A 24,498-nucleotide genomic window follows, 5' to 3' on the forward strand; every position below is an offset into this window, starting at 1 on the left:
AGGGAGCAGAGGGGACCAGAGCCCCTTGTTCTGCCTCACACCCCTCATGTGTGATCCATATGGGCTTCTGGCCCTGCTGAGGCTGGGGGCAAAGGTGCTGACACCACAGTCCTTATTCCACGGCATGGAGGCAGGAGCATTTCCTACCTCGTAACAAGGCATTCCCAAAAACCATGGCATTCCCAAACTGTGCCAAACCTGTTGGGCGGAGTTCGACCTGACACTGGCTCACACATCAGATCCATCCCAACCACCCTTTGGGTGCTGCAGAGTTCAGGCACTGGTTTATCCCTTCAGGCAGCTGAAGCTTTCAGGTGTCAGCCTTTCCAGGGAGACACGTACAAGAGTGCATGTGCAGTAGACATTTTTTAAGAAAAACTGACACAAACCTGACAGATTCAAAGTAATTTTAGATAAATCCCAGCAGGAATGAGGAGAGCCTTTTATTAATGAGGGTCAGACAGACTTTTCAGCTGCATGTGAGCACAGCAATGTGTTTTGGTGCTGGCTCCTAATAAGGCAAAACAAATACACTCTGAGATAAATGAGGGCTCTAAAGGCTCCTCACTGGATTAATAATCTCAGGAATAATCACACAATGATTCCTGCATTGTGTGTTGTCATAAACTAGAAAAAAAGCAAAAGAAACCACAAACTGAATTGCAAGACATTCTCGTTTTACAGAACACTGATTTTCCAATCGCTGCTGCTCTAAAATAACAAATATAGATAGGGAATGCTTTTAAGTGGTTTTAAAACTTGCAATTTGCCTGCTAACCTTCCCTAAGAATTTTACAAATTTGGGCAACATCATAATTCATGTTCTAAACCAGGAGAACAGTTGTGAGGAAAACAAACAACAATTAACCAACTAAAACAACAAAACAAAATAAAACAGCTTTCTGAACTAACTTTTTAAAATCTGGTTTGGAAGTCCAAGTGTCACAATTCTCTTTCTAAAAAAAAAGAAAAAAATAATCTGGTAAGCAGTTCAAATAAACATGCCTACACCACTAGATAATTAATCAAACTAATTTTAAAGGCAGAGGAAAACACAGCTTAAATTTCTTGTATATCACCTTTCACAATACTGTTACAAAAATACTAAACTGATCTATTAAGTGATAAATCAGTTTAATACAGCATCATTACCTAATGGCTCGCTTTTAATAAAAAATAGTGCATGAAAAATGCTTGTGCTTTTGGTTTATACCACTTGTTTTATCCCTTTCTTTACATACAAAAAAAATCAGACAAAAGTATCTAAACCCAGCATTTTTGCAAACAGTGAATACTGATACCCAGCAAGGTTCCTAAAACACGGCAGGTAGACCCTTCCCTAAAGACAAATGCTTTAACCAGCAGACATCACTGTTGTTTCTCTAGATAACCCTGTACCAAACCCTGAACCCGGGACAGGATGATCTCGTTGGAGCTGCTGCACTGCTCGGGGCCATACGGGGGGTCAATCGTTAACACCCCTGCCACACACAGTGTCCTGCCCAACTCCCCTTGCTCCGTCACAGGGATGTGGTTTGTTTCCAGCCACGTCTTCAAGTCATTCTTCCTCTTCTCCAGTTCCTCTGGGCTGTAGGCTTTGCTTTCTTTGGGCGCGAATATGCGAGAAAGGCGTTGCTTCATTTCACTGTCCCCTTCTTTCAGTATTTCGACCTCTTGGACAGCATGGCCCATGACAACCGAAATGGACACCTTTTCATTCTCCGGGAATGCTGCAAGGACAATGCTGTCAAGAAGGATGTGTGAGTCTCTGTTCTTAATTGAAGACTGAGAAACGCAGGCCAAGATTCTTGGAAATCATGCTCGTTGGCATCAGCCTATCCCAGGTACTTAGGCAATAGACAGCACCCAGCATTTTTCTTTGAAAAGAATGCTGCTGTACTCTTAAAATACTAAAAATGTGGGCTTTGCAAGCAATTGGTGGTCTTGAATTTGAAACTACTCTAGACACTATCAAGCAGAACATTAAAGAAGTGAAGTGTACATTAAAACCAGGGCTCAGAATCTAAATAATTTTGTGCAGCTTTCCCAACCTTGCTGAAGAATCTGAAGTCTTTAGAAACAATGATACCTTCAATACATTTAGCATTTTCAATACTAAAGGCAATGGTGACAGCTAACACCACTAGAACCGTTTAATGAAAACTTATTAATATTTATTGATCATTACTAACAAAATATTTTTTTAAATTACTGTTGCTAGTTTCTTAAATGAAAATAATAGTTTGAGTGTTACAAAGGGACACATTACAGCAGGTTCAGGTTCATGTTGTAGAAGCTTCGTCTTTTCCTAAGGGCACTTGCACCCCAGAAGTCCTTAAATGCAGGTAGGAAGGCAGCTTGTTATATTCCTAGGATCAATTCCTCATATAACAAACAACTGTCTTCCTCTTCTGGGAACCAAAACTCCAGAATTCGATGCCAGCACTTCACTAATCTATTGTTACCACCCTTAGTGGAAGTAATGACTTTTTGGGCTATGTCCAGTGAAATCTTGATTTCACCAGAATCACTCACTGCTGCATGCACCTTTCCTACCGAAATGGTAAGAAACTCCAAGAGAAGACTATCAGAGCTACTCCAGAATTGAAGCAACAACCAATTCTTCTGATACACATCAGAAGCTGAATGCTTTCGTTTCTAGCCTTCATCCTGTGCTCGTCTGGGACAAGCTCAAAACTAAAAAGGTATGAAAGAGCTCTGGCAGCAAAGAGACAAATTTCTGCCAATTGCCTGGTGCATTCTGCCTCTCAAACCCTGTTTTCAAGTTACTCACTTGAGATACTAGAGACCTGTGGTACCACTTTCTGTCCAATGCCCCTGCTAATTTTTCTTGCTTCCTCTCCAAAGAAGCCACTACACCTCCATGGGTGTCTGGCTAGAGGGGAAAGCAGGGCACTGATGTGAGAATTCTGGACAGAGGATAAGGATTTCAACACCTAAAGCATTAAAAATATTCCTGCATTCCTGCTCTCTTTGTAAAGTAGGGCTTGGTATATCAGTAAAAGCAGTCCTAAAGATGTGGATTGTTGAGAACTAATAGTTGTTTAGTTTCATTTGTAAGTTTTAAATCAGAGTTACAATATTGTGTGTTTTAGTATCCTGTTCCCTTAGCTTTACCTGCTTAACATGAGCAGATGGATTTGATGAAGCCTTAGGCTGCAAGCTGTGAACTTTCAACTTGCAGATATGCATTTGGCTGGTGTAGAGTTAATTTTCTTAGCAATTTTCCTAGAAGCCAGTACAGTGCTGAGTTTTGAATTTAGTATGAGAATAATGTCGATAGCACGCTGATGTTTTGGTTGTTGCTAAGCAGAGCTTACTCTAAATCAAGGACTTTTTAGTTTCCCATGCTCAGTCAGTGAGGAGGTGCACAGGAAGTACGAACCAGACGACAAGAAGGCTGCAGCCATCAGCAGAAGCTGCAACTCGACAAGAACAGTTAATGGCCTGTCTGCAGGGACAAAGAGAAAGAATCCAGTAAGGTGTTTGAAGACCCCAGACCAGAAATCACCACTGGACTAAGAAGCACATGCAAAGTGCATGAGGAGCATGTGAGCAATGGGCACATGAGCTGTAAGGGTATAAAAGCCCAAGGACTTCTTTGTTCTGAGTCCCTCTCCAGAGGTGCCCAGCTCATGCTGACCTCCTGCTGTACCACTGTATTACATTATTTATTTTTATAAACTACAATGTTGCTTTCTCTTAGGCCTTGCCAATTAAATAAACCCGGATACACAGCCCCAGTGTGCAGTTTTTGCTCCAAATGAGTTTGCTTCAGTTTTGGGATCTTTTCTTCTTCAAAAAACCACCTTGTTTTCTATTAGTTTTACAGAAATAAAAGCTTAGGTACTCACCTGGCAGAAACTGGATCAACTGTTAAAACCCATCCTTCATATTCGTGTTTCTCAATTGCAGCAACCTTCACCAATTTGTTCATATATGTTTCCCAGTCTAGAGGGCTCTTCTTCTGCCAGTCATTCATATTTCCTACATCCAGAACCTAGAAAACAACCAGAGCAATTAGCAGACGCAGTGAATCCTTTTGCTTTGCTTTTCACATCAGAACTGAGTTTGCCTCCAGGATAAAGATTCGTCTTAAGTAAAATTTACCATTTTTTAAAAGCAGACGTTCCCACAAGTGTTTTGCATACAGCTGCAGTTCTGTAATTTCCCACTCAGTTCACCTGTTTTTAAAGGCACACCACCAAAGCCTCAAAAATCACTGTTCTGGTAACTCGACGCTTTAAACATTCCATTTATTGCTCCTGCCCTCTTACAAAACCATCGGGATCGCCGTCCCTTGAAGGTAAAATTTTACCGCCTTTGCTTTGTGTACTGGCACAGCACTTGGGTCCAAGCCCTTCCACTGCCTGTGGACAAGCGTTATCCCCCCGGATCCCGGCTCTATTCGCATCCTCTACGGCAGAGCAGCAGCAAGTGCGTTCCACTCTTTCCCCCTCCAACAGCTGCACTACCAAGAGCAAAGCTACCTCTGGTCCAGCATTGGATTCCATTCCCTCGTCCCCCCGCTAAAGGGGCCGGAGGGAGATGTGGGCAGCGCGGTGCAGGGAGGACCAAGGGCTGGGGGCAGCTCTGTTCCCCGGAGGCTCCCTGGCGATGCCAAGGGGAGCGCTTGGAGCACCCCAGCTTCACAGGAGCAGGAGGCGGGAGCGCTCCGAGTCCCCCCCGCCCCCTACCCGCTCTGCCGCTCACCTGCCCTGTTCCCGTTCCAGTCCCCACCGAGGGCTCTTGGGAACTGCGCCCGGGCGGGATCTGCTTCCTGCCGCTGCCGAGCGCCTTTCCCCGCCACGGTCCGGGGGTTTGGGAGCACGAAATGGGCCGATACGGAGGGTTTTTAACTACGGGTGTACATATAAATTGCTTAAAGGTTTACATGTACGAGGCCCGGTTGCAAAATGAGGAGGTGGAGCCGACAGTGCAGTGGAACTGCCAGCTTCAGCAAGCCTTTTCAAGCAATCCCTGTGCGTAAACAGGGATGGATGCACGCTAATCCCTGTGCATAACAGGGACGGATGCAGGCTGTGTGCACCTCGTACATAAAAACAGGATATTTTTGCTCCCCGGTTTTGAGTTGCCTTTACAAATTTCCCTGTGCCGCTGTGAAGGTGAGAAGCTTGATTCCAACACCCACACCCACCCACCCCGGCTGCTCTATTTCAACAGCGTTAAGGAAAAGCTTCCTACGGATGAACCAAACAAGCTGCCAGTCATGTCAGTAATTTGTGAAAGTGAGCATGCAATGGTTTTGTGAGCATAAAAAAAATATATCAATGCTATGAAATGAGATAGTCGTATTTTGCAGACTTGAGGTAATTTCCGTTTTTAAGTCTCAATTCAACTTCTGCAGTACTACAGGGATTACTTATGAATGGCTTGTGTCACTGTATTCAGCTACTGCTTTCTTTCAGTTATAGTTTATTGGAAAGCAGGGATAGCAAATCTAACTGCTTTCATTCTAAGAGCAAGCAGCACAATGGGAAAGCAGCTCCCGTTTAAAACAGCAGCAGTGGGAAGAAGAAACATAATTTGTTTTTTTCTATATATATGCATTTTAGTTGTTTAACTGGTTCCCTTCTGGATCAGAGACAGGAGAGTGGTTTGTTAAACGTCCCTTTTGAGCAGAATACTCCAAAAGTCTTCAGTTTTAATCCCTACCGATCTTTTTTCTCCACTGTTGTAAGTGTAGTTACCACAGCTCTCCCACCTTGAATTTAGCAGTCGCCAGAGGCGACAATCAAGAGTCACAGAGAGGTGAGGCTCTCCCAACTCACGTGACTCTGCCATTGGAAGCTCCTGGTGCGGATCGAGCCATAAACACTCGATTTGAGGGACAAACTCCGCTTTTCCTGTGGGACCCCCCCCTTCGGAGGGGTCAGCACCAGCTCGGACCGCTTCCCCCAGCTAAGGGGCAGCCCGGAGAGGCCGTGGTTCCCGGGTGCCACTGGCTCCTGATTTGGACATCGCCTCCAATACTGGATATATCCAAGGACTGCTCCCACATAAGAGATGCCCAGACAGAAAGGTCTGCTGGCCTTACTTCCCTTGGGCAGATGATCGTGCGCAGCACCAACAGCAGGCCCAGGTGCTTCCTTTCCCAAGGAAAGGTGCAATTCCCCCTCAGGCGCTCCGCCCCCCGCGCACGCGCGCCGCCGCCGGGCGGGGACAGGAGCGCGGGGCAGGCGCATGCGGTAGCGCGTGCGCGCGGGCGGCGGAGCCGTCGGGATGTCGCGTTACGGCCGCTATGGAGGCGGTGAGAGCGCTCGGGGCGCCGCGAGCGGCGGGGGAATGCGCGGGGGGCAGGGAGAGAAGGGTCTGGGCAAGGGGCGATTACCGCGGGGAGCGAAGCGGCCGGCGGGCGCTGGCGGGGAAGGGAGGAAGGCGAGGCGGCCGCTGCTGGCGTTGTCGCCGCCGCCATTTTGCGTCAGCGGTCGTGGGGGGAGGGGGCGCGGCCGCGCGCGCCGCGCTCGCGGCGAAGGCGGGAACGGGCCGCGCGGACAAGATGGCGGCGAGGGGGGGCGCATCTGAGCCCGGTCCCGGCGCTGACATCGCTTCGCTCCCGCAGAGACCAAGGTGTACGTGGGCAACCTGGGCACGGGCGCGGGCAAAGGCGAGCTGGAGAGAGCCTTCAGCTACTACGGCCCGCTGAGAACCGTGTGGATCGCGAGGAACCCGCCGGGGTTCGCCTTTGTGGAGTTCGAGGACCCGCGGGACGCTGAAGATGCCGTGCTTGGCCTCGATGGGAAGTACGTATATGCCTGGAGCCTCCTGGACTGATAGGGCCGCAGTCTCTGATCCGCCTACCCCTCACCAACCGTTGATTTCTCGTGCTCGTTGTATGAGCGCAATTATTCCTGTGGTTAACACATACTGTGTCTCGTAGGATAATATGTGGCTCGAGGGTGAGAGTGGAAGTGTCCACGGGAATGCCGCGGCGCTCCCGTTACGACAGGCCCCCTGCCCGGCGCCCCTTTGACCCCAACGACAGATGCTACGAGTGTGGTGAGAAAGGCCACTATGCCTATGACTGTCACCGCTACAGCCGCCGCAGGAGGAGCAGGTACGTGCGGGGCCGGGGCGGCCGCGTTGCTTCGCCAGTTTCGCTTTTGTGTAGTTCTTGTTAGTAAAGAACAGAATGTTACACCAGTTTTCTTTAAACTTTAACTCTAGAATAAATGCATAGGTGTATATTACAATTTGTTGCTATTTCTATCAAATGTTAATATCTTAATAATCAACCTGGTCAAAACCTTTCAGGTTTCTTCGTTTGAGTCAGTCGCCTTGATTCAGAATGTCACGAGCCTTAAGATTTCATGCTGAGGCGCCTTGCAAATCCGACACTTAAGATCCTCCTAGACCTTGAGGTGATCAGCATAAGAGGCCAGATCCCCTCGAGCCATCTACACGTAGCTTCACCTTATTCTTTAAGGGCAGAAAATTTGAGACGGTGACCGCCGTAACAGTAAATTTGGCTTTCAATTGGGGCCCCCCTCCGGTTTAGAAAGAGGAACACCAGATTGACCACATTCCCACCTAGAAAAATCTTCTTGCGTCAATCAAGCCTCACCCTGGCTCATTGGGCTGTCAGTTTGATCGTCGTTAGATTGAAGAGAACACCTAGATGCAGCGATCGGCTATAGATACTTCTAGATCGTCTAGATCTGCTAGACCTTGGGCCAAAGAGGGTCGACCTGCAAACTTGCAAGGTTTATTTTAAATACGCATTACAGTGTTTTCTATTCTAATGTAATTCTGCAAATGTAATTCAGCTTTTAACATTTTTCTAGGTAGTAAAAATGCTCAAGACGAGTAGGCCCAGAGAGTTTTTCCAAATGACAGATGCTAGTTCCTTAGTTGTCTGAAATAAGTTTTGACTTCAGCAGGGCCTCACATGCACTGGTTGCTGCAGCTGTTTGCTGATATCTGTTTTCTCTAACCTAAACCCAGGTCCCGGTCTAGATCGCGCTCGAGGTCCCGAGGAAGGAGATATTCTCGGTCACGCAGTCGGAGCCGTGGTAGGAGGTGTGCTTCAGTTTGTATTTTATTCCAGTTTTCTTATTCTGGTTAGAGAAAGCTGCACTTGTACAACTCTTTAATTGATTTCTTTGCAGGTCCAGGTCAGCTTCCTATCGTAGGTCCCGGTCTGTTTCTCCTCGTAGGTCTAGGTCCGTGTCTCCTCGCCGGTCCCGATCGGCTTCCTTGAAGAGATCGAGGTAATTAGAAGAAATTTTTAAAAGACTGTGTGCTTTACTTAGGTTGGAATTTTTTGTTTTAATTAGGTATTGGATAGCAGACTTCAAAAGCTGCTGAGCTCTAGAAGTCAGCTTCTTATAAAGTTTCTGATAATCCTAGTTAAATTCCCTGGTGTGGTAATTCAGTGAGTTTTGAGACCTTACACAGCAGCATCTCCTGTAATGAATTTCTATGTGTAAAATGTCTAGTAATCATGTAGGTTTTAAATTCAACATGTGGCATTAATTTTTGTAGTGCTGTAATTGTCGTCTCTTTTGGTTGAGTTGACTCCTTTTTTATTTATCTTAATTTTTTATTTCAGGTCTAGATCAAGATCCAGATCTAGGTCAAGATCTGTTACATGGCCCCGAAGCAGGTAAGATCTCTTCTGTGACTGCAGATACTTGGTTAGAGTTGCTTAAAAGTCTGTTTAGGCTCTCTAACAACTGTTAACATTTTCAGAAAAAGATGTGTTTTCTCTCCACTAATTTAGATGTTTGTAGTTTTAAAAAGCAATGCAGAAGATTGTTCTTTTTCTTTTTATTGTTTTGCATGCCACTGGCATCCAGGTCCCCGTAGTTATCACAGCTGTTGGTTTGATCAGGTTGCATTAACAGCTAACAGAGCAAACATTTATCTTAAAAGTTTATTTTTCTTTTTGTAGCACACACAAGATTGTAGATTCTTCCCATTATTTTTCAGAGAACTCAGGATGCCCTTCTGGCAGTGTATTAATGCATGTAGCCAGGCAAGTCCTGAAGGACTTGGTAGTGCCCTGAGTGCTGCAGATGTAGTTCCAGCTCTGTTAAATAACAAAGTGTTTGTGTGCAGGAGCTGACTTCAATTTGAGATAAACACCTATTAGAATTATTCTGTACCAATAAACATGTAATGAGTAATGATCAAATTGTAAAGGAACACAAGATGTCATCTGTTCTCTTAAATTCTATTTCGTAGTAAGTAAATGCAGCTGGTGTTTCATGGAGCCTTGTCCAGGCAGTGTGATTGACAGGCTGGATGTGCTGGATGGACTGTCAGGAGAACGAGAGTAAATTGAAGTTCTGCTCTGGAGATGGTGCTGCTTATGCCTCAGCCCATCCCCGTGCCTGCTGTCCTGGTTTGGGGGCTACTCTTTGAAACAAGTAACATAATGGTTAACCATGAAGAAACACAGAAAAATAAAGAGAACCTTTTATCTGTAGGGAGAAAGTAGAAAAGCCTAAAGCTGAAGGCAGCATTTTCTGACAGTGGAACAGCAAGCAATCATGGGAGTTTTGAGGGAAGGGAGAGGTGAAGACCAGAAGATGGCTTAATTAAGAGCAGACACTCACACAGAGTAGTCCAGAAGCTAATAAAGAGAGAAGGAAGTTCCCCAAGGCAGTAGATCAGGTACACTTTTCTGCTTGTTGAATCTTAATACCAGTTGTTTCAACATGACTTAATCATGGCTCATCAATGTTCACTCTTGGTGATGAGCAGAAAACAGCTACAGTCAGCAGATTCTCAAAGGAAAAAACATCTTGATTTTACCACCATTGTTTTCTCTTTTTCAATACCAGAGTGGTTTTCTGCAGGGTAAAAGATACCTTTAGTGACATTTCTGGACTATTGTGTGACATCTTTCATTGTAAGTAGAAATTAGGTGACTGAGGCAGAGGAAGTTACAGATGTACAGGTGTAAAGAAATGGCAAAATAATGGTGCTTAACTCCAAGGAGGTCACTGCTACACTTCACATGAGGCAGTTGAAAGATGGTTTCTTTACAGAAGAGTCCAAAGAATGTGTCACACCTGGAGAAAAGCTCTGTATTCATGAGGAGGACAGACTAAACAAGTACATGATGTTTGCTGGTTTGACAGCATCACAACATACATCTGGCAGTTGTTGTGGAAAGCCTTGGATGTGGAATATAGAACGCTTCCTTTGGGGATCTAAAAATTTCAGTTAGGCTTTCAGGCAGTATTAGTGTTTCTCATGGTGCAGCAGTCTTATCTCAAAGACTGACATTTAGGACAGGTTTTTTTCACAAGGATTAAGTTCAGACATTTCAAAAAATATTTGAAGCAAGTGTATGTATAAGATGAACTTCACAGAGGAGAAAGATACTTGAGGAATGTGCTGTCTGCAGCCAGTTTAACTGTAGTGGTAGATGTCTCTCAAGCCTAATAAAACTTGCAAGTTTAGAGCATGGCTTTATATTAGCTGTGTGAAAATACTGGTCAGGATTTGGGTTGTTCATGTATTCCTGCCACCTGCATCAGCAAACACTGGTCATCAGCCAGGGACCAAAGTACTGAGCAACATGTGCAACATCCATGTTTAAAGCTTTCTTCTGAAACTTAGCAGGCAAAGCCCTGGAAAGTTGCAGGATTCTTTGTGTTCAGCATGACAATTCTCATACATTGAGTGTGACTGCTGCTGTCTCAAACATGGGAACATGTGTGCTATCAGCTTCCATGCTGAGCTGTGTTTTTTCTCTTTGTTGTAGGTCTAGGTCTCATGGCAGATCAAAGTCTGGCTCTCCAGCTAAGAGGTGAGCATGCACAGATAGAGCCTGCAGTAGTGTCTCAACTTCAGTGCTAGGTTTGCATGATTAACAGAGCCTAGTCCTTTAGAAAAAAAGTCTCCCAACATGGGCCCCCACCTAATCTGTTTGTGATATGACAGAGATTATAAAATTTTCTCTGTAACTCTTGGGAATATGTTCCCAAAGCTGTCCCTTTGTTTTCATTAACTCTTTGTGGTTTCCAACATATTACTAATTTTTTGTGGGTTTGTGCTCAGTTGTTATATTTTTCTATCCATAAGAAAAAGGGCCTGAGCTTTGTTAATGCTGTTGATAAAACAGCAGGAACCTGTGGTGATGTTTCTCTTCTCAAAGCCTCACGTCAGTACTACCCCTTGCTTTTCTGTTCTGTCTGCTGAAGACAGTTGCTTAAAATTAATCTTGCTAAATGAATAGAGAGTCCCTGTCAGAGTAAAAGTTGATTTGAAAAATTTGATGTTGGAAGGACCTTCTGGCTAGATCCCATAATAATTGAATTGCTTTCTAATATGCTTTTTTTTAATATAAAAGTTTTGAATGTGAAAGTATTTGATCTTTAAGCTGCATTGCTGATATTCTGTTTTGACAGTCGGTCAAAGTCCCGATCACCATCTCCAAAGAGAAGGTATGTTGATCTCCCTACTAGTAACACAGACTCCGTAGAGCTGGCATTTTAGTATCTGTGTTGATTTCTGCTGAGGAGTTTGACTGCTCCTTGTAGGAAAATACTGGAAAGGTGTTTTGCTGAAATCTCTTTGACAGAAATGTCATGGTTGTGGCTTTATATATGGTAATATGTATACACGGTAGTAATTCCTCAGGGTACTGGTTACGCAGCAGTGTTACATCCCATCTTTGTCTGCTCCCCTGTTCCTTTCAGTTCACTGACAGTTTCATTGCATAGAGACTGATAAGCTTAAAACACAGAATAAATGTAGAAATCAGCTTTCAGTCTCATTAAAAGCTACATGGAGGTTGGGGAAGGTGGAGTAACCTGGCACAGCAGTCAGGAATGGAAGATCAAGCCTGTGACTTTTACTGCTGTCACATAGATTATTTGTTCTATCCCAATAACTCAGTAAAGTTTTCTCTCTGTATGTATGCATTATGTGTAGTGACAGAACCAGCAGCACTTTCTCCCTAATTTGAATTCTTTAATAGTTCATTTTTACAACTTCAGTGTCAAACAATCACAAGGGTGTGAGTAGGTACTCACAAACACTGAATGATCACAATAGGTTTTGACAAGCTGATGTTTCAGAAAAGTGAAGAGGTATCCTACCTCTCTGAAGGTCACTATTAGTAATTAGATAGCCTGACAGTAATCACTTGTAAATTGTATTATAAAAATAACAGGAAAGAAATGCAAAAATTTGAAAGAAAAAAAAAGTATTATGTCTAAATCATCAACCTGTTACCATTTTCCATACTGATTGGTTCTTTTATTAAAAAACAGTGCTTAAAGGGTGCCAGAGTCTAGGTGTCTGTTGCTTTTTCCTGTCTTCATGAATCCCAAAGGACTGCTGAAATGTTAATTGTGGATTCTTTTCCTTTCAGCCGCTCACCATCAGGAAGCCCGCAAAGAAGTGCAAGTCCTGAAAGAATGGATTAAAGTTATGAAGTTAATCTTTTAGGAAGAAAGTTATTTTGCTTACATTATTATAAGGGATTTTGTGGTGTCTTTGTAAATGTAAGAATGTAGATAGAAGAGTATATCGACTAAAATTTGGCATGATCTGGGTCTTCTGAGTTAGTCACACCAATAGACTAGCACAGGTCTCTTTTTATTGTATGAAATAACTTCCTGTGATATGAAAATGTGGGACTTTTTTATTGGCACATTGAAATAAAATGTGTATTTTTAACTAAAACCTCTCCGTAGTAACCCTGCTGCTTCTGTTAACATTTGGGTAATTTTAGCTGTGTGCCATGTAATGTGGATGACAAATGTCTAAAATGGGAATGACTAACACTGGTCAGTGTCTTCTCAAGGCAGCCACTTTTCACATCTGCTGTTGAATGGTCTTTGGTGAAAGGATCGGTTCCTGCTTTCTTTAAAATGGAATTTAAAATCCATGTCTGTTTACAGATGGATAAAAATTGGCATATGACCATTTCATTCCTTGATGATTATTTAGTGGGCATTCATTTTTTTCTCTGATTTGCTTATTCTGCAAAGCTTATTCCCTGGTGTTTGACTGGTGATACCAGATGCTCGAAAATTTAAGGATAAACTTCTCCAAAACACATCTTTTAAGCAGATAACATCTGCAGAAACCTCTAAAGGTAATAGAAATCATTAATAACTTGACAATTGCTACTTTCATTTGTTTCATTTTTTAGTTCCTTAGGCTGTTAATATAAAGAAAACTTCTTAAAATATCTCAAGGCGAGTTTTCCTTTTTTGAGGGAAGGAGTAAGGCCTTCTGAGCTACTTTCTGAAGGACCTTATGAAAATGTGTTTGAGAGGCGAAAGAAAGCTGTTGCCAGTCTTTCTGCAGCTCACTCAAACTCTCCTCCTTTAAGATTCTCAGCTGACCTCAGGAGTTCTAACCTGCTTCACAGAAACTGGTATGTTTTTAAAGCAGCCTCCATATCCTGGAGATGGTTTTGTTGAATTATGCTAATTTCTTACAGCAGATGTACAACCTGCAGGACTAACTATTTGTGTATAGGTGTGTCAAACTCTGTCCTCATTCTGTATAAAAGAATTGTATGATAAGGCACTTTGTTGACACAGATCACAGTAAAAGACTGGAAACAAGGTTAGAAGACTGCACAAACAAACTGGTAGGCAGAGGGGAGAAAAGCAAACTTTTTTTTTTTGCTAGGATGGGATATCTAGCAGATATCCCAGTTTCAGCAGTAAATAAGCACTGAAATGGAAAGCAAGGCCTGTTTGGGCTTCTAATGCAATCTGTCATAGCAGTTTGCTTCCAGTGCGTAAACCACAGCAGAGCAGCTCACCTGGAAACAAAGTTACAAGATGAACTTGGGTCACACCTTGGGTAATGTGGTTTTCAAGAACCAGGTTTACTGTTAACATGAAGCTTTTCCAGTGTTAACAGTCCAGATTCTGAGTGTGCTGACCTGTTGCAGCATCATCTGGCCCTTGTGCCTGGTCCTCACTGCTGTGGTGCTTCCTGTGCCTGGATCGTCCCTGGTGCCCACGATGGGCGTTGGGTGTTCCCTGTGCCAGGTGCAATGACCAGTATTCCAGCAATACCCGTTAAATTCCGTTGTTGCCGCAGTGGGAGAGCAGGGGGTGGCACGAATGTTACCCTGCAGTGATTCAGCCCAAATGCTCAAAGCCTGTGATCCGTGTTTGGAATATTTACTGGTTGTGCAATGCCTGCCCAGTTTATGGTGTGCCTGGTGAGAGGCACATGTACACCACTACTCTGGAATTTGATCACCTTTTCTTTTCTGTACTCCTACGGCAAAACTACTCCACAATAAACCTGCAGACTGACACGACAGCTATGCTAGTACCTGTTTTTCAGTACCCAGAGACACTGTGGAAGACTGAGCTGAGGAGCCCAGGGTTTCTGTAGGGGGCTGGGGTTCCTCTACACCCGGGTGCAGCAGCAAGAATGTGAGCAAGGAGGCAGGGCTATGCTGGCAGGGACGGCCACTGCAAAGGACAGCAAGCACTTCAAGGTGCAGAGAGGGAGCAGTGACAAAGCTGGCATCCGTGCTGCTGTGCAGCTGTGGTGTCCAAAACGGGGTGGCTGTGCTGTCTCCCTTAGCTCATCATCATCTTTGGAGGCTGCGCAGCTCCAGCTCTCACCTGAGTCTGGGAGGATTTCACCACAAATTCCATACAGTGCGAGCAATTGGAAAAGATCCCCTGACGGGTGTGTTGTGTGACGGCTGCTGCTGTGACCTGGGCCCTGCACCTCTGGGCAGGATGTGCACACCCCACACAGCCTGGGTCAGGGGCAAGGGGACACATATCCAAGGTCTCTGGTGCGATGGGCAAACCCCACTCTCATAACAGGATTCCCCTGATTTGCAATCTGGCATTCCCTGCTACTGGGCTTTGCTCTCCAAGTGGGTGCCTGGCCCAAGAATTGTCTACCTGTTTCCCTGGGGAGAGGGCTGTCAGCTCCCTAATATGATGGTACGGCCATCCCCTGGTTTATGCTAATTTTTTACGAAACCTCAGAAACATGGAGGTTTTTATCAGACAGGCCCCTCTTACAGGGGTTTTGAGATTACATGTTTCATGTGGAAACACAACATTAAGATGATGGTTTTCCTCCTGCAGTTGTATATTCAGGACTAAATAGATGTGCCTGCTTCACTTCAGCAGCCGAGGCATCTTCCATACTATGCTCTTGTGCAGCTCTTGCTGGCTTCAAAATAGGAGTTGAACCAGAGGATCCAGGGCAGCCAGGTGAGATAATCCCAGCACAATGTCCTCCACAAAGCTATTCTGCACTGTGCACTGTGTAAAGACAGCAGCAGCCAGCACAGCTCGGAGCACTTTGCAGATGTTGTAATGAACAACCACAACTGCATCAGCCTTCCCATGTGCTTTGCTTGAATATCACAGATGTTCCCCTGCTGTAGTTGGAGCTGTGACGTGCCATATCCCTAAACAAGGTGTTTTCAGTGCATTTTTTACTGTGAAACAAAACCTAGTGCCCAGGATGAGGCTAGGCAGAATGTGAGAGCTTTGCATAGAACAGATAGCAGCAGAGGTGGTGACAGGAGTTAAAGCCAGCAGAAATCACGGGTGAAAACCACAGAGGAAGAAAAATGCTCCCAAGTGGGATGCATCACCCAGGGTAGTTGGAGAGCTCTGTTCAGCACCTGGCAGGGTTTCTGGCTAAGCTGCTGGAGGCACTTACCCCTCTCACTGGTAGGAGTCAGCAGCCCTTCTCCTCAAGCACTGTTGAACACGAGCCATGTGGTGGAGTTGTATTCCTCACCCGGATGGAGTAGGACGTTGGGGAAGTGGGGCTGGGGAGAGGCAGCAGCACATCAGTGACTGAGTGAATTCCGTAGGACCACAAAGATTCATAAAAGCACAGCTGCATCCCTTTGGCCTTCCCAGGGCATCATCCTACAGCTCCCCTCAGCCATTTCCAGCAGCAGTGTGTAACCCCCCGTCACTTGCCAGCTGGCTGAGTGGGCAAATCCTCCCGCTGGTTGAACTCAGGCCATGAGAAATAATTCAGATTTATGAGGACGTGGCAAGGCCCCAGTGGGGTCTTCTGCTCTAGGCCCCATGCTTTTGGGAAGCTGGGCTGCACAGGGCTAGTCCCTGCTGCGCTGGCTGACCCGTCCCTAAGGCCACAGTATGCTGTGACCTGTGCCTGCTTGTTCTGGTGTCTACAAAGCCTCTCCAAGACTCTGTTTATATATTTAATGCCCCAGAGACATGGAAGGTGGTGGGGGTATGGTCCCCTGCCACAGGACCCAAGTAGCTCCTGTGGGGGGAACAGACAGTTCACCTTGTTGACGGCGTCGGGCCAGTTCTGGGTTTCCAAGCAGAAAGCTGAGTGCTTGGGGTATGTGATGCCACCTTTGCCCTTCAGGGAGCCATCAAGGTTGTTCCCGGTGTAAAACTGGATGCCAGGCTGGGTGGTGTGAACCTCCATGGTCCTGCCGGTGGGTGGGTGGCGAGCCCTGGGGAAATGCCAGTGGAAGATGCCAAGGCACTGGCTGAAGGGGCACCCCACAGTTTTAGGGGTTGGGGACCCCTTGCCAAGGTCCCAGCCTACCTGGCTACAAGGCGTGGAGACTGCACCTGCTGCAGGCAAAAGTTGTGGTCAAAGCCATCCAGGTGAAACTTCTGCAAGTGCTTTCCCAGCTCCACAGGCTGCCGGAGATCAAATCCGGTGCCCTGCACGGCGGCCACCTCCCCTAAGCAAGGAGAACAGCAGCGTCAGCCACTCCTCCACACACCAGCAAACCCCTGTGGGGCTGGTCCCTGGGCAGGATTGAGATCTGTTGGTTTGATGAGCCGAGGGGTTTTAGCCATTTGTGATCCTTGTCTCGGTGCATGTCCTGCTTCAAGCAAGGGCCACTGTGACTTGGGCTGGGACATCACTACCTTGTCCTCAGCACAGCTGGCAGCCCCTGGGGGCGCTGCTGTTCTTAGCAGGGGCAAAGCACAGATACGGAGCAAGAAAACTCAGGGGAGGTTTGTATTGGTAACTGTACAAGCCAATTAATATAAACCCAAAACTTCTTAGCTATTAATGTTTGTGTATGCATAATATTTACATACAGACACTATCTATCTCTGTACAAAGAAATTAATCCTCCTAGATCTCTGAATAAACATCTGTGAGATGGCCATGAAGGTGGTCTACCTATGGGATGGTGAATATGGGACCAGTGGGACCAGTCCCCTGCTGCCTCAGGGCATTGTTTCAGGAAAATGGTTCAAGACCATAAACCCAACATTTTCTCTTGTCTTTTTTAAGGCCTGCTGTGGGAATGAAGTCCTGTGAAGCAAGAACAGCCCTAAGACACACTAAACACAGTGCAAAACACAGTCACGCCAACCCAAAGGCGATGGGTTTGGCATAGGAAAGGGGAGAGATGAAGGGAAGGGGAGGGATGTTTTCCTAAAGTCACATTTTTTCTACCCCTCTCTAAAGAGAGATGTTTCCAAAGGTCAGCAGGCAGCTGCCAGCATTGGGGATGGTAGTGTGGGAACATCCCAGCCCTGTTGCAGGCCCCATGAGCTGTGCTCTGCTCACTCCAGCTTGGCTGTGGCTCTGCACCAGGTGTGCCCTGCAAACCTTAGGAAGCATCAGTCTGCACCTGACAAGCAGCACATTTCTGTGGCTCCTGATCCTGTCTAAAAGGAACACATTTACTAAATTCAGCCGTGAGGTGGAAAAACACCTTGGAAAAAAATGAAACCGTTCTGATTCAGTTACTCACATAAAATACAGAAGCCATTGCATGCCAGGGCTGTGTCTTTAATACTTGCACAAATCTTGTCTTCATCCCAGGACTAAGACTACACACAGAATAGGGAACTGCAAAAAGCAGGGGTAGCAAGCTGGCCACAACTACGATGCAAAACATCTTCATGGTGAAAGAAGCAGGAAGAAGCAGGGCAGTGTTTTTGGTATGGCCTTAAGCTTTTCCTGTGCTTGTGCACAGGCATGACATGCCAAGCTGAGCAAAAGCCACATGAACCAAGGAATCCACTCCTCCAGGTGGCCCAGGTAGCTTGTCTTCTGTATGGACCCATGTTGCAGTCTCACATCACACATGCCTCTGGCCCCATTTCCTGCTGCTCCTGCCTGCACTCCCTAGGCAGACCTAGTCTCCAGGTCTGGGGCCTGGTGATGTAACCAGCACCTGGCTCTGCCCACTCTGCTCAGGCACAGTGGGACTGTGCCCATGGATGAGGGCCCCTGGGATCCCCTTGGTGCTGGTGTGTCCCCCTTGCTGGGCACTGCTGCTCCCAACACCAACATACTCCTCTGACAAACCGCTCCCCCCATGTGCCACACATGCCGAGCCACCCACCGGTAGGGATCTTGGTGTCGTCCACAGGCAGGTAGGAATCTGCTTCAATGGAGATCTCATGGTCATAGACATCCGGGGAGCCCTGCAGGAGGATGGGAAATGCTGGGATTCCTGCTGCAGCCCTTCCACTGCTCAAGCAGCCCTAAGCTCATTTGGGAAGTGACCGTCCACAGTGGTGCTACAGCTGATCTGGTAGTGCCTGGCCATCATCCTACCCTGACCTTGGGCACAGGACAAAGGTACTGGCACAGGCAAAAATCTTCATGGGCCCTAAGAACTGTAAATCCCACAGGGCTTGTACCTCACCAAGCAGTACCACCCTGAAGACTGACTATCCAGCAAAGGGCAAAGGGGGAAGGAAGCAAGCAGGGGAGAATTAAACCCATCCTCCTGGCTCATCTCCTGCATTGCAGCAGGGGTGAGCTCCTCCTCTTCCACAGCCTCAGAAATGCTGTCAGGCAACCTGTTGGGCTGGAAGGGGAGCAGGATCAAAGCTGAGCCTTCAGGTCACTATCTAATCTGAGGAGCAATTTCATGCCTAAAGGTCTCCTGTTCCTCTGGAACACACCCGAGTTGCAGAGTTGCAACACTGCAGGTGTTGATACTACTGTACCTCTGGCAGTACAAGCACAGGGTACACTTACAACTGCACAGCCACTATCAACAGCAGCCTCCTGCACAGAGGAGCTGGCTTGTCTCTCACTAACACTTTTAAGTGTCTTTGTCTCATGTCCAAGCGTGACTGCACTGTACTATCCTATTACTCTGCCCAGCAACATTTTATTTCTTAGATCCTTTTCCCTCCTCAGTTATAAACAGGGTAAGACTAAAACACTGCTGCAATTAACAGCCTGTTTGGTTGACAGGACCCAGAACAGGGTGTGGGAGCCCTCTGCACCCGACTACTACAACCTTGCTACTCTGCAGCTTTGGCTATCTCACATCCCGTTTCCATGATGTTTCTCCTCCCCATTTTGATGTGGGTATTTCAGTGCTGGCATTAGAGGCCCTGAACTCAACTGCACCACCCTGTAGTGGACTGATTACAAGATGGAGTCTGATTACAAGATGGAGTCTGCTTCACCATTGTCTGGAGCATGGAGTTAAAAACCCTTGATGCCACAGCTAGGCTGCTGCAGGAGCTGAGCTACTTGCAAAAGCTTCAGGAGACACCTAGCAAGCCAGCAGAGGCAGGCAGAGGAGCAAAAAACATAAAAGGTTGTTACAATCAAAAAATGTGGGAAGGACTTACTCTCCCAAATAAGGTATGCCAGGCAGATCTTGCTTGGAGAAAGGGGAACCGGCCAATGGACACTCAGGGCCCATCTTGGTAGCAGATGACCTTTGCTTGGATACTGGTGAACTGGCTAGTGGGCATCCGGGGGCTACCACGGGGAGGGTATTTAAGGCCCTGTCTGGAGACTGCTGGGGGAGCTGTTTGAGGACTGCTGCGGGAGCTGCTGCCACTCTGTTACCCTGCTGGTTCTGCGTTCCTCAGCGGATACAAGGTGACCAGGGAAGAAGCCCAGCAGAGATCTACTAGCTTGCAAGCCAGCAGAACTTCATGGTGGTGGTAACTCCTGTCCTGTGCTTTTAACAGTTACCCTTAGCTTTTCCTACTTTTCTATCTTCCTTCTTTCTCTCTGCTCTCTTGTGTTACAAAATAAAGTTGAATTATTGTCTTGGGATCCAGCATCTGGCCTCGTTTGTGCCTTAATCTTGCTTATGAGAATGTTTTAGAACCTGGCTCCCCTCTGCATCTAAGCAGATTGGAACACACTCATGCAAGGGTTCAGCATGTTGTCTCAGAAGTGCCAACAGAATACAGCTAAGAAATGTCAGTCCAGCACTAGGGCACACCAGGGCACCTCCTCTGTAATCTCCCCAAGGGAACAGGAGAGACTGAAGCTCCCCAGTTACACACAAAAGGAGAGCTAATATTCAAGAAGCACTGAGACAACATGTCCTCAGTTGAGGTCTGTGCGATTCTGTCCTGTCCCTGCATGCAGCCCACAATGCATAGAGACAACCCCCAAAAACATGCTGTGTCCCCAGACCAGCATGTCGGTCCCAATGATCCCATGGGAAGCTCCCAGATCATCCCTTGGATTCCCAGCCTTTCTTCCTTTGCACAATGTCTCTCCACGGAGTTCATCTCCCCACGCTTACCTGCCCTGCGAGGTTGAAGTATGCGTGGTTTGTCAGGCTGATGGGTGTCGTCTTGCTGGTCTGGGCTCGATAGTTGATGGCTAGCTGCCTGCCACTAAGGGTGTAGGTCACCCAGACTTTCAGGTCTCCAGGGTACCCTTCCTCACCATCGGGGCTGAGCCGGAAGAAGCGGACACCATCTGGGAGTACCTCGGGGCTCCAGAGAACCTGCAAGGAGCATGACTGTTGGTGGGACAGTGATGGGAAACATCACTTCTCTCCTGCCACAGCCTGGGCTAAACCCAGGGACAGAAGGCACTCAAGGGATGTTGCACTGAAACAAAGGTTTTTTCATTCACCTTTCCCGCCCTTACTCCTAGAAGGGAAAAAAGGAAAAAAAAAAAAAAGAGACCAATCAATCTTTTTCTCCCTGTGAAGGACTAAAACCAAGATCCCCTTGTTGAAAAAAAAAAAAAGGAAGAAAACATGGGCACCAGCCTGCTCTTGGTCAGCCAGGACCAGCAGCAGGGAACAAGTTTTCCAATGAGCAGCCAGACAAACAAGGTAGTTTGGCAGTCTGACGGTGGTCTGTTCCAGCCTGCGTTACTCCATGCCTAAGAGAGTCCACACGTTCGATTTTTGCCCTGCAGCTGGACTTATTCCCCTTTCCATGGATCTTGTGATGTACAACATCACTTCAATGAGCTGCCACCCTTCCCTCTGCTCACTAGGCTCTGGCTTCTAGGACAATGTAAGTACACACCAGGAGCTCTTGCTCAGGGGCTGGGGTTGGGTTAAATGGTACCAGATGTATTGCCAGACACATCTACAGGTCTCTCTCCAGAGAGCTGGCACCTCTCCCATTCTTGCCCCTGCCACAGACCAGGGCTCTGCTTGAAGCCAAACATGCCAGCGAGTGAGGCAAGGCAGCTCACCACACACAGATGCCCAGATAGCCTGTTTGACCCTGGCCTGATGCTAAGGATGGATGTGTGATAAGAGGTGAGGTGTCTGGGCTCTGGAGTTTTTCATCTACCTAAGGAATAGTTACTGTCTAATCAAAGAGGAGAGATTTAGGAATGGGGGCCAGATAATGCTTTTGAGATGATCCTTCTCACGTCCTACCCAGAGATCACAAACAATGGGGCACTGTCAAAAGCCAGCATTTTCACCAAACATAGGAACTGAGGGTGCCAAATATATCAGGTTGCAGAGTAAGTCCTCCTGCACAGAGTGCAGGTCAGCTGCAGCTCCCACTGCTCTACAGATGCTATGGTTTCAAATACGAGTTTCTATTTAAGTTCTTTGAAGAAAAAGCTATTAAAGTCCAGGAAGCATAGAGGTATCATCATTTTTTTAAGATAAGAGGGTTATTTTCTGAAGTCCCCCAGCAGTGTGGTCATGTACTGCTGCCATGCAAGCACAGCTGCAAGACCCTCATCAGACCACACACTGACCGCAGCACTGAGATCTGCAAGATCAGGAAGAACTGACAAGATCTGTCAACATAGTCACAGCCAAATGCCAGTGTGTCTTGTTTGTGTTAGGGTTATCTCTGAACAGTGATTATTTTCTGGCTGAAGGAGGTCTTGAGAGGGTGCCCACGTGTGCCCTGTGGGCCAGAGGACACACAGCTCTGGCTGGGAGATGTCACTGCCTTGTCCCCAACAGGCTGGTGTGCCTTCAGCAAGCAAGGGGAAGAGACCACATCCCCCACCTGCAGAAGACAGCCCGGAAGCCTCAGGTGCAAAGGAGTGCATGTTTTCAGCTCCAGATCACAGGAGTCAGGGTGCATAAAGAAACCTTAAACCAAATTGTCCTCTTTGGGGCACAACGGCCAAGGCACCCCTGTACTCCCTTTTTCCTGAGGCTGCTGAGGAGCATTTCATCCCAATCTGATGACAGTTCACACTGTACTGCCTAGAAGTGATTTTTTTTCTAGACAGTCTGACTTTTGTCCCATCAGCCTGGATGTCCTTTCATGAAATAAAACATTAACCCAGGAAAGCAGCTGCACCAGCACATTTGCATGTGTTCCTCTGAGGAAACGGTGGATCAGCTACCTGCTGGTCACAAATACATTTGATCTGACAAAGCCCAGGAAAGCAGAGACTTCTGAGTCTGCTCTGCAATGAAGCAAGGTTATCAGCAAGGCTTTCAAGAGAGGAAATGCTCTGTTGCTCTCACCATCTGTAGTGCAGGGACAGTATTTGACTTCAGCAACAGCTCTTGGGAGAAGATGGAAAAGGTTGAGTGCCTGGGTGCCATGGAAAGGTTATTTTAACTCATGAGGTCACAGGGGAGGGCTGGGAAGGAGACACAGTGGTCTTGGATCCTGGGATTTCAGGCCTGATCTAGTTCCCCACTGCTGTGAGTCAGAGTGAGAACCAGGTGGATGCATGCAATGACTGCACTGAACCTGCAGCACCACCCTGCTCTCCTCTTACTTGGAAGTGCTGTTACAAGCAAGCAGCAATGACAGTTTCTGCAAACCCAGGTCCTTCTGACTCTGGGAGGAGGTATGGGCAGGTACCAGCCTTTAAACTGCAAGTGGAAATCAGCCTGTGTGGATCCCTGTTCCCCAGGCCACTTTCTTTGGGCACTGGCACACCTACAGTACCCACTCCAGGGTGGTACAGCGGGTGCCCAGGGAGCCTCCATTGCACTTGAGGTTGGTCCTCACTTTTGTGTCCCAAGCCAGGCTCTGTAGGAGCAGCACCTTGCCAGGACAACACTATCAGAACTGGGCTCATGAGGCCTCAGGGCTGCAGTCACACAGAGGAAGCACAGCACCCCTCAGCATGACATCAAGGAAGATATAAGCGAGCCCTGCAAACTCAGGCAAAGATAAACCAACCCAGCAGCTCACAGGATCCGTCTCACTTCCTCCCATTCCTGCACTCACAGCACTTTCTGAGCTGATTCAACTCAATAACCACCAGAAAATGCTACAGGGTCGGGAGGGAAGACATCATATCCTCTTGCCACAACCCCACAGACTGTGTGCTGGGAGGACACTGGGACTGCCAGCCTGATTTTCACCTTGTCAAATCCCTTGGCTCCTCCGTGGAGGCTGTTGGGCCCATTGTTGAGGAACAGCTGATACTCCTTCCCGTCCAAAGTGAACCTCCCCTTCGCAATCCTGTTGGCAACACGCCCCACGACAGCACCGAAGAAGGGGTGCTTCCTTGTGTAACCTGTCCAGAAAAACAGCACATGGTTGAACAGATTGGGACAGGATAGGTGGTCTCTGGGTGTGCTTATGGACTCAGAGGTGTCTCTGTTTCCCTCCAGGACTAAATACATGACTGCAGTCCCAGTGTTTAACAGGACACACAGCTCACCACTGATTAAAACAGCCCGATGGGATCTTGTATTCTTTGCAGATTTGCAGAAAAGGGCTCTTGCAGTCAAGGTGTTATTCAGAGCTGCCCCATCAGAGGGACACACTGCAAGCTGGAGCCACCAATGTCCCAGTTCAACATCCACCACATCCAGCCAGGACAGGCAGCAGGAAGTGTATCTGTTCAGCCCATGATTTGGAGGGGACCCTTAGAAGCAGATCGCGCTGTAAACGCTGGTTAAATTGCCTGATTGTGGCGGGGGGTCATTTTATTTTTTTTTTAAAGAAACGGATTTAGACCCACCTTCCAAAGTGTCAAATCCCAGGACAACATCTGAAAACTTCCCATCCCTGTCTTTAGTCTCCAGGGCAGCGATGATGCACCCTAAGGACAGGATCTCCACTTTCACGCTGTCCGACTGTAAGACGAACTTCTCCACCTCTCCTCCTCCCTGCTCCGCGGGCATCCGCCCGAACGCCTCTCTCCGCACCGCTGTCATCGCTCCCCAAAAGCCGGCCACCGACCCTTCCGGGGAGCCGCAGCGCTGCCCGGGAAGGACGCTCGTGAGGAGGAAGAAACAATGGCGGCCGGGATGGGAGCACACAAGGCTCCAAAGGGCGGCCAGAACACCGGCCCGGCCGCCTCCCGGCGCGGGGAGGAGCCGCGCCGCGCCCGGTGCAGGGAGCG

The 24,498-nt window shown here is 47.3% G+C and overlaps 3 protein-coding genes across 8 annotated transcripts; 1 reads left to right on the forward strand and 2 right to left on the reverse strand.

Moving 5' to 3' along the window:
• Positions 1 to 406: 406 nt before the first annotated feature.
• Positions 407 to 6,479, reverse strand: GEMIN6 (gem nuclear organelle associated protein 6). Of its 6 annotated transcripts, none has more exons than XM_017818875.1 (3): positions 6,374 to 6,479; positions 3,876 to 4,021; positions 407 to 1,744 (listed from the first exon to the last, which is right to left on the reverse strand). In XM_017818875.1, exons 1-3 carry the CDS (start codon positions 6,455 to 6,457, stop codon positions 1,369 to 1,371), a joined length of 606 nt encoding a protein of 201 aa, XP_017674364.1. In that variant the 5' UTR covers positions 6,458 to 6,479; the 3' UTR covers positions 407 to 1,368. The 6 variants fall into 6 exon arrangements, with proteins under 6 accessions (XP_017674364.1, XP_017674367.1, XP_017674366.1 ...); XM_017818878.1 differs by lacking the exon at positions 6,374 to 6,479 and adding an exon at positions 6,080 to 6,191; XM_017818877.1 differs by lacking the exon at positions 6,374 to 6,479 and adding an exon at positions 5,814 to 6,073.
• SRSF7 (serine and arginine rich splicing factor 7) lies at positions 6,200 to 12,687 on the forward strand. The gene is made up of 9 exons (XM_017818874.1): positions 6,200 to 6,292; positions 6,605 to 6,785; positions 6,923 to 7,099; positions 7,987 to 8,061; positions 8,151 to 8,252; positions 8,594 to 8,647; positions 10,760 to 10,804; positions 11,406 to 11,441; positions 12,374 to 12,687. Exons 1-9 carry the CDS (start codon positions 6,265 to 6,267, stop codon positions 12,426 to 12,428), a joined length of 753 nt encoding a protein of 250 aa, XP_017674363.1. The 5' UTR covers positions 6,200 to 6,264; the 3' UTR covers positions 12,429 to 12,687.
• On the reverse strand, positions 11,950 to 24,456 carry GALM (galactose mutarotase). The gene is made up of 8 exons (XM_017818873.1): positions 24,115 to 24,456; positions 23,510 to 23,664; positions 20,489 to 20,695; positions 18,320 to 18,401; positions 16,549 to 16,690; positions 16,279 to 16,453; positions 15,673 to 15,784; positions 11,950 to 12,411 (listed from the first exon to the last, which is right to left on the reverse strand). Exons 1-7 carry the CDS (start codon positions 24,308 to 24,310, stop codon positions 15,707 to 15,709), a joined length of 1,035 nt encoding a protein of 344 aa, XP_017674362.1. The 5' UTR covers positions 24,311 to 24,456; the 3' UTR covers positions 11,950 to 12,411; positions 15,673 to 15,706.
• Between the last annotated feature and the right edge of the window lie 42 nt (positions 24,457 to 24,498).

This window comes from Lepidothrix coronata, unplaced genomic scaffold, assembly GCF_001604755.1.
Source record: "Lepidothrix coronata isolate B3197 unplaced genomic scaffold, Lepidothrix_coronata-1.0 Scaffold71, whole genome shotgun sequence".
Classification (NCBI taxonomy): Eukaryota; Metazoa; Chordata; class Aves; order Passeriformes; family Pipridae; genus Lepidothrix; species Lepidothrix coronata.